General features: G+C 28.5%; 1 protein-coding gene across 1 annotated transcript; it reads left to right on the top strand.

The window, feature by feature from the left end:
• Positions 1-214: 214 nt before the first annotated feature.
• Positions 215-2153, top strand: LOC108559591 (glucose dehydrogenase [FAD, quinone]-like). Its single transcript, XM_017916923.1, has 2 exons — positions 215-399; positions 459-2153. Exons 1-2 carry the CDS (start codon positions 216-218, stop codon positions 2132-2134), a joined length of 1860 nt encoding a protein of 619 aa, XP_017772412.1. The 5' UTR covers position 215; the 3' UTR covers positions 2135-2153.
• Positions 2154-8988: the final 6835 nt, after the last annotated feature.

Raw genomic sequence — 8988 nt, forward strand, 5'->3', positions numbered from 1 at the left:
TTTTTAATCGAAAAGTAAGGCTTTCCTAGTATATTATCAATATGATTTTTTTTTTAATAATACAAAAATTCATGCTTTAATTGCGCTCATCAAAAAGTGCAAACAATTTATCAGGTGATAAGATAGAAATGAATGGTAACAATAATTGGCATGGTTTCGTCCTCGGTCAATGAGTATATAAAGAGCCGGTAGTACCTTCACAGTTAAGTACAGAAATGGCAAGAGTTCTAGTAGTATTAGCCTGTCTATGGGCGTGCGCCAATTGCAAGCTGAATGTGGACGTCGACTACTTTACGAAGATGTTGATTCAAGAGCAAGAAGAAGCTTTGAAATACAATTTACCAATCAATGCTCATTCCTACAACGGTTACAATTTGGACCCTTATTCATTACCTAATGGTGAGTAAAAGTTGAATTATATTATAGATTTTTTGTTATAAATTTATTTATATTTTTAGGGACTGAAACTTATGATTATATTATAATCGGTTCGGGGAGCGGAGGATCCGTTGTGACTCAGCAGCTTTCCGAAATCGATGGTATTAAGGGTCTTTTATTGGAGGCTGGAAGTCACGAGGACGATTTCGTCGACGTTCCAGGTATGGCTTTCTTCGCGCAAGGAACGAAATACAATTGGAACTACGGGACGGTTCCGCAGAAGAAGAGTTGTCTAGGGTTGAAGGGTAAAAAATGCATGCTTCAAAGGGGAAAAGGCTTTGGTGGTACGACTTTAATAAACGGATTGGTTTATTCGCGCGGAAGCCCGGTTGATTACGATAACTGGGCTGCTGGTGGTAACCCAGGATGGTCGTACAAAGATGTTTTACCCGTCTTCAAGGAGTTGGAGAATTCGCATATAAATGGAGATCCAGGTTATCATGGTACGAAAGGTTTGATGAACGTGGAGTACAGCAAATTCGATAGTCCTCATTTGAACGCGTTTTTGGCTTCTAACGTGGAATTGGGGAGGAAGGAAATCGATTACAATGGTCGCGAGCAGTTGGGAGTGTCCAAGGCTCAATTAAACACACTTAACGGTAGAAGGTTGACCACTGGTAAAGCGTTCATCAGCAAGGTTAACTGCAAGAACATGAAGTTGAGCGACAACAGTTACGTAACCAGAATCCTGATAAACCCCAAAACGAAAACGGCTTTTGGCGTGCAGTATATAAAAGATAATAAATTCCATGTAGCTTTAGCCAAAAGGGAAGTGATTTTATCAGCAGGTACTGTTGCTTCTCCGCAGATTTTAATGTTGTCCGGAATTGGACCTCAGAAGCATCTGAAGGAAATGGGAATCGAAACCATTAACGATCTTCAAGTCGGAGATAACTACAAAGATCATCCATGCTTCTACGGATTAAACATCTTAAGTAACGTGTCGATCCCTTTGAAACCAATGCATGGTTACGTGGAAGACTACTTGAAAGGAGATGGCGTCTTGACTTTACCAGGAAACAACGCGGGAGTGGGATTCTTTAAAACCAACTTCAGCAAAATCCCTCAAGCCGATATCGAAATCATGCTCATTTCGCCAAACAGATCGGACGCGTTCTTCCAGAAAGGATTCGGGTTCACGGATTCATCCAACAAAGCCTTAATCGAAGGAGTTGATCCAACTAAAACGTTTACAATGTACATCGACGTTTTAAAAGCAAAATCCACTGGATATTTACGATTGAAATCTAAGAATCCATTCGATTATCCCACCGTAAATACCAAATTCTTAGAAGATGACGACGATCACGATATCAAAACGATTTATTACGCAATCAATTTGATCCTCGAGATGCTCGAGACTAAAGCCATGAAAGCCATCGACGCTAAATTGGGTAAAGTTGTGTTGCCGGAATGCAAAGATTTTGAGTATCTTTCCAAAGATTATTGGTATTGCACGATTAGGTATTTGAGCGACAGTCTGTACCATCCTGTGGGCACCTGCAAAATGGGTCCAGATCCAAAGAAAGGTGCTGTTGTCGACAACAAATTGAGAGTACATGGAATCAAGAATTTAAGAGTTGCTGATGGAAGTGTTTTTCCTGACAGCCTCGCCGGACATCCGAGCAATCCCATCATGATGGTCGCAGCTAAATTAGTTAAATTTCTCAAAGAAGATTTGAAACTAAAAAATTAAATCATAATTTACTTTTCAAAATAAAATTATATTGTTACCATTGAAACTACCAATTTTTTATTAAGATTTGTTTATTAATTTGAACTCAGTTCATAAAATGAAATACTTCATATAATTATTTCAATCAATAATTAAAACCATAATAATTAAAACTATTATTGTTATATTTGTTATTGATACAAACTATAATTATTGTACGCTTAGCACATATGATAATTAGATATAGTTATCAATTTAAAACTGCTTTAATTGTTGCTATAAATTTCAAATGCAACCTTAAATTCTTTAAATTTTTAGTTTGTGAAATAATTTATTCGTAGTATTAATTTATTATAGAAAATTTATTACATAAAATATTATTAAATAATTAATCAATAAAAACAAGAAATTATAAAGCATAGAATTATCTCTTTTTGAAGTTGCAATACAAAGGAAATGATGTATAGAATTATCAACATTTGTACTTGTAAATTGGGTAATCTTATAGGCAACTAATCTTACAGAATAAGTAAAGTGAAAGAATATCATTTCTTCCTTGCACTAATTTCAACTTTGATAAAATTGATTTAATTATTAATAAAATAATAATTAAATCATAATTTTGTTTAAAATTAATTAAAACTTTATATTCATTTACTTAAATAAGAAAAAAATTAACTGAACTTCACAATAAATTATTATAATTTTTATTGTTTTTGTTTTTCTCAGTTATTCCATTTGTTATGTAATTGCGTAAAACAACAACGCATAAATTTATTTATATTAACATAAAGAACCTTGTGTTTGTGTTACATGAATAAAACAATAATTTATTAAAACAACACTTAACATATTTTTCATTTTAGAATCGTGGAATTTAAATTTAAAAAAAATCAATAGACTGAATAAACTGTTTTTGCCTGTTCCAGTATATATTTTATTCACGGATACAGCAAGATTTAAGCATGCTTTGTTATGCAAAACACATACGAATTATAAGAATGAAATGCAGAAAAAAAAAACGAAGAACAATATGTAAAAACGTAATAAAATCGAGTAAACATATTATGATCGTTGTTTCTTTCGATTCTATTCTAGTACGTCACGATGTAAAAGAAAATGTTGTTGGGGAACCTTTGGGAAGTAAAAAATCATGAGTAATCTGGATTTAACTTAATGAGTAAGAATTCTGAGATGAATGTGGTCTTTATGGTAACAGAGAAAACGTAGATATTTTAATAATTTTACCCGGATTTAAATTCCAAAAGAAACACGGAAATTATTGAAATATATGTTTAAAAAATTTCCGGTTATTTCATTGAACTTTTCAATTAATTTATTTTTGTATTAATAATTAATTAATAATTAAATAAATACATAGTACAATTAAATATAACTATTTTTTATGTATGAAATAAGTGATATTAATATATAATAACAAATATTTTGCTTTAATTTACTAATTCATTATTTTTGATAATTTGGATTAATTACTTATTAGTAACACACATTTAATTCTTAAAAGATTCCTATGATTTTAGGTAAATACTTAAAAGAAAAAAGTATTATTTTTACTGGTAGACAAAAATAACTTAAATTAATATTGAACACTTTCAGTGGAAAAAAAAAATCTTGTTCGTAGAAAATCTAATAAATAATTCAAATTTAAAACGTTTTTAAGTACGCTCTTGAACTTGAGCATATTTTGGTGAACCAATGGATTATCTGTCTTTTACGATAAGCTATGTTGAGTGAAAGCAGAGGGACGCAAGCGCGAGAACTCTCAGCTCTTTGGGTATTTGTGAATATAATTAGCGGAGCATTTGGTGAATGCCTCTCGTTCCATGCAAGATGTCTGAAAAAGCGAAGTCTTGTAACAAGCCCTGCAAAGAGCAGCTGAAGAAGACCGACGATAGCGACAAGATCGTCTTCATGGATGAAGATCATAGTAAGCCTTGTCCGGACGAGAAGACCAAGAACGATGTTAAAATCGACAGCAGGAACTTGATTGATGCAGGTACCAATGCTGGATATGGTCAAGATATCAACGGCGAAAGCGTCGAAATCTTCTCTTAGAGTAAGTAGATTTTAATAACACTAAATACCATATTTTTAACGTAGAGAATTTGAATTGTGTTGCGTCTTATAGTCCGAAAAATTATATTATTTACCTTAATTTGCTCGTGAATTTTTAATAAATAATAAAAACAATTACTTTATTAATATTTTAAAATAAAAAAAACTTTATTGTTCAAATTTGATAGCTTATTTTAAGAAAACTATAAATATCTCGTATATAATATTACGCTTGTTGGAAAGGCTACAGTTTTATCTACAATTAGCATATTCGTTGATTTAATTAGCGTGCATGGTTATCGAGTAATTAAAGAAAATGTGCATACGTGAAAAATATAGATAAATCTTCATATCTACGTTATTAATTATTATTTCGTTACATAAATCATATCAAAAGATGCTTGAAAGAAAACTGCTTATGTTGGAATTTTGAAATATGTAAATAGTTTTACATTTTTCGAATAATTTTGTAAAATATAAAAAAAAATCGAAAAATTAAAAAATTGTATGAAAAACTTTGTTGTTCAATTTTTATAGCTTATTTTAAGAAAACTATAAATATCTCGTGTATAATATTAAGCTTGTTGGAAAAAGCATAGTTTTGTCTTTAATTTGCATATTCGTTGATTTAATGAACGTGCATGGTTATCGAGTAATTAAATAAAATGTGCAGACGTGAAAGATTTATATAAATTTTCATATCACCGTTATTAATTAATATTATGTTATAGAATTTATATCAAAATATGCATAAAAGAAAACTGATTTTGATGGATTCATAAAATATGTAAAAAGTTTTACATTTTTCGAATTATTTTATAAAATATAAAAAAAAATAAAAATGGTTGAAAAACTTTATTGTTCAAATTTTATAGCTTATTTTAAGAAAACTCTAAATACGTCATGTATAATATTAAGCTTGTTGGAAAAAAGCATAGCTTTGCTATAATTTTTATATTTGTTGATTTAATTATCGTGCATAGTTATCGAGTAATTAAATAAAATGTGCAGACGTGAAAGATTTATATAAATTTTCATATCTTCGTTATTAATTAATATTATGTTATATAATTTATATCAAAAGAAGCATAAAAGAAAACTTGTGATGGAATTATAAAATATTTTAAAAGTTTTCCATTTTTCGAATTATTTTGTACAATATATAAAAAAAATAAAAATGGTTGAAAAACTTTATTGTTCAAATTGTATAGCTTATTTTAAGAAATCTATAAATACCTCATGTATACTATTAATCTTGTTAGAAAAAGCATAGCTTTGTCTTTAATTTGCATATTTTTTTATTTAATTAGCGTGTATGGTTATCGAGTAATTAAATAAAATGTACAAACGTGAAAGATTTATATAAATTTTCATATCTCCGTTATTAATTAATATTATGTTATAGAATTTATATCAAAAGAAGCATAAAAGAAAACTGCTTGTGATGGAATCATAAAATACGTAAAAAGTTTTACATTTTTCGAATTATTTTGTAAAATATAAAAATAAAATGGTTGAAAAACTTTATTGTTCAATTTTTAAAGCATATTTTAAGAAAACTATAAATACCTCATATATAATATTAAGCTTGTTCTAAAAAGCATATTTTTGTCTTTAATTTGCATATTCGTTGATTTAATTAGCGTGCATGGTTATCGAGTAATTAAATAAAATGTGCAGACGTGAAAGATTTATATAAATTTTCATATCACCGTTATTAATTAATATTATGTTATAGAATTTATATCAAAATATGAATAAAAGAAAACTGCTTTTGATGGATTCATAAAATATGTTAAAAGTTTTACATTTTTCGAATTATTTTGTAAAATATAAAAAAAAATAAAAAATGGTTGAAAAAATTTATTGCTCAATTTTTATAGCTTATTTTAAGAAAACTATAAATACCTCATGTATAATATGAAGCTTTTTGGAAAGACCATTGTTTTGTCTTTAATTTGCACATTTGCATAATTATCGTGCGTGTTTATGTGGTAATTTTATAAAAAGCCATATTTTGTTCATTAATTAAAAAGTTGTATCTAAATATGTGTAATTTTGTCATAAAATTTGTTATAGAAATTACTATTTCTGAATTAAAGGAAATAGAAAATGTTATTAGATAAACGTTTTCAAAAAAATTGGTAAGAAATAACAAAAAATTTAGTTAAATTATTAAATATTCTAAAATGATTAAAATGCAAAATCAATATATGTTGATAAAAAGATGCAACATTCTCTCTTTTCCTTACTATCGCTAATTAAAATTCATTTCGTATGCATAACATAATTTAATTAGATTCAATTACCCACGCGTATTGCATTGCTTGACCGCAAGATATCATTTCATTTCTTCACGTAATTCGAAGCTTTTTTTAATCGTGTTGTTATTGCGTAAAACATGTTTTGGTCCCGCGTGACACTTCTGGCGCGGATTCCGACGCTCTTCTCGTTGCAGTTTATTGATAAAACATTGCTACATTTACAGTTATCAAAGGATTAGTGCATTCTAGGCCATGATCTTTCTCCTTTCTCAATCTATGAGCATGTAACGGAAAAATACAATCTCTTTGTTTTCCGGACATTGAGATCGAGCAATTTTGAAACGATGCTTTTTCAATTAGTAAAGTGACTAGGCTATTTATTCTGAACAAGGATCCGTTTTTATTGTTTGTTGTTCGTGATTCACGATTGGATACGTTCATTATGAATAGACACGTTTCTCGTTACAAACAACGTGAATAATTGAGAGAAACAAGGAAGTAATGGGAATACGAATTGAAATTTAATAATAAAAAAAAAGAGAACCGTATGAGAGGTGAGAACGGTTACGAAAAGAAAACCAGAAACACCGGAACCGTCGTTTATCGATTTGCGGTTTCTGCTGTTCAGAGAATTTCTATTTTTAGACGAAAACCCAAAAAGTTAATGAGATAATATATATTTTTTGCAAAAAATGTTAAATAAGTTATTTGATTCAAATTAAAATATTTACCCATTGAACTTCTTCATATTATCGTTATATAAGTTTCAAATCAATTTTTTTTCATAGTTGATGAATTTCTTTCGTCTGAGGAAATTTGTGTTTTATCAAAGAATTTATATTTAAAAAATGTATTGAATTCCATTTGAAAAAAAACTGTGAGTAATTGCATTTCACAAATGCATATTTTTAAAGTAATTCCTTGCATTATTTCATTAAGTAAATGCAACTAATCTACGTGTTATCGCAAATACTGTTCAATAAAAAAAAATGTTCTGCCTATCTTTGAGTAATCGCATTAAAACAATTCAAATAAATCATTTATGTATGTTAATTTTGTAATTATTTAAAAATTACTAATTAATAAATAAAATGTTATAATATTATTTGAGTAATTATGAATGTATGTAACATTTTTAGTAAATTAAACCATTGATTTGTTGCACTCAAATAAGCTTACGTATTTCGCATATTTGAATTCATAGATTGCACAACAACGTAAATATTTAACGACTTGTGTAACTTTTCCTCTTTAATATGTTATTCCAGTGAAATATGGTGTTCGAAGTGTAAATAAATCATTGTGAATAAACGCATGTGACGAATGACGACGATATATGCGGTTTTTTCTTTTATTATTATCCACTTTGCATTATTAATAAAGATTTACTAAATGCAGTTGCATAATTTTCATTGTTTTTATCTTCAGTTAGGCATCAATTTGTCATTAAAAAGAAAAAAATACGTTAATTACGTTACGTAATTGGTAATTATTTGCAGAAGCCGAAGTGTTAAAAGTCTAAAATTAAAATTTACATTCTTTTAGTACGAGTCATAAATAATTTGATTGCTTTTGATCTAAACTTGTAAAGAATTTACGACTGAACAACATTTTGAAGTAATGAAAACACATGTTCGGTAATCTTCCAAAAAATAAATAAATTAAATTACAAAAAGAAATTGTAAGACCATTTGCTTATACTTCCACAGGAAACCGCAACGTACAATTTCCTTTTGCAATCGCTGCTAATTAATTTTTTTTTTACAAGACTACACTTGTTTTTCCTGAATGTTAACATCCGATTTCCTGTTTATAAAAATCGCATTTGTTTCTTGATTATTTTCTTTTTAACTTAACCACAATCTTTTAGCAAATGTACGAAACGCATTTGCAATTTATTACAATCTTGTTTACTTATTGTATCTTCTCTATGAATCAATTAAGATAATATTTCCAAATTTAAGTAATATATACTTAATTAATTTTAAAAATCAATCAAGTAAAGTCATGAAACCTTAAAATTTATGTTAGGTAAAAATGTACAAATATTTTTTTGCTTGAAATAAAAAAGGGACGAGGTAAAGAAATTCTTTCTACCTACTAACAACCATTTTTGCTCAAAACCGTAAAGGAATATGAAATGACTGTACTCTTTTCGATTATCGTAAAATTAATTTCTATAATTTATTACGTAGATTGAATTTGATTATTTTTTGGTTGTGAAAACAAAGTCATTAAATATAATTAACATTCTGATATGAATATCAAATGATAATGAATGAGAATGGATTTATTATTTAAAGTTGTTGCAATCGTTTGGTGTATTGTATTGTAAACCTTGATTGAAAAATTGCTTGCGATTTGTGCGGATGAAAGAAAAGCTGAGAGATAAGACGCAATTGTCGCTTTTATCAATTTGAACTTTAACAGCACAAGCTGTGCCGACCTCTCGTCCACAATCTAAACAGCAGGAAATGCCGAGATAAGATTGATCATTAACCAATTGGTCGAACAAGAGAATACATTGGAAAACAG

The sequence above is a fragment of the Nicrophorus vespilloides genome, unplaced genomic scaffold (genome assembly GCF_001412225.1).
Source record: "Nicrophorus vespilloides isolate i.1.1-1 unplaced genomic scaffold, Nicve_v1.0, whole genome shotgun sequence".
Lineage (NCBI taxonomy): Eukaryota > Metazoa > Arthropoda > Insecta > Coleoptera > Silphidae > Nicrophorus > Nicrophorus vespilloides.

What these genes read in the sequence shown, in the direction of transcription:
- LOC108559591 (XM_017916923.1), top strand. Translation starts at nt 216, where the DNA reads ATGGCAAGAGTTCTAGTAGTATTAGCCTGTCTATGGGCGTGCGCCAAT. An exon ending in CCCTTATTCATTACCTAATG is followed by an intron (nt 400 to 458) that starts GTGAGTAAAAGT and finishes TTATATTTTTAG; the next exon opens with GGACTGAAACTTATGATTAT.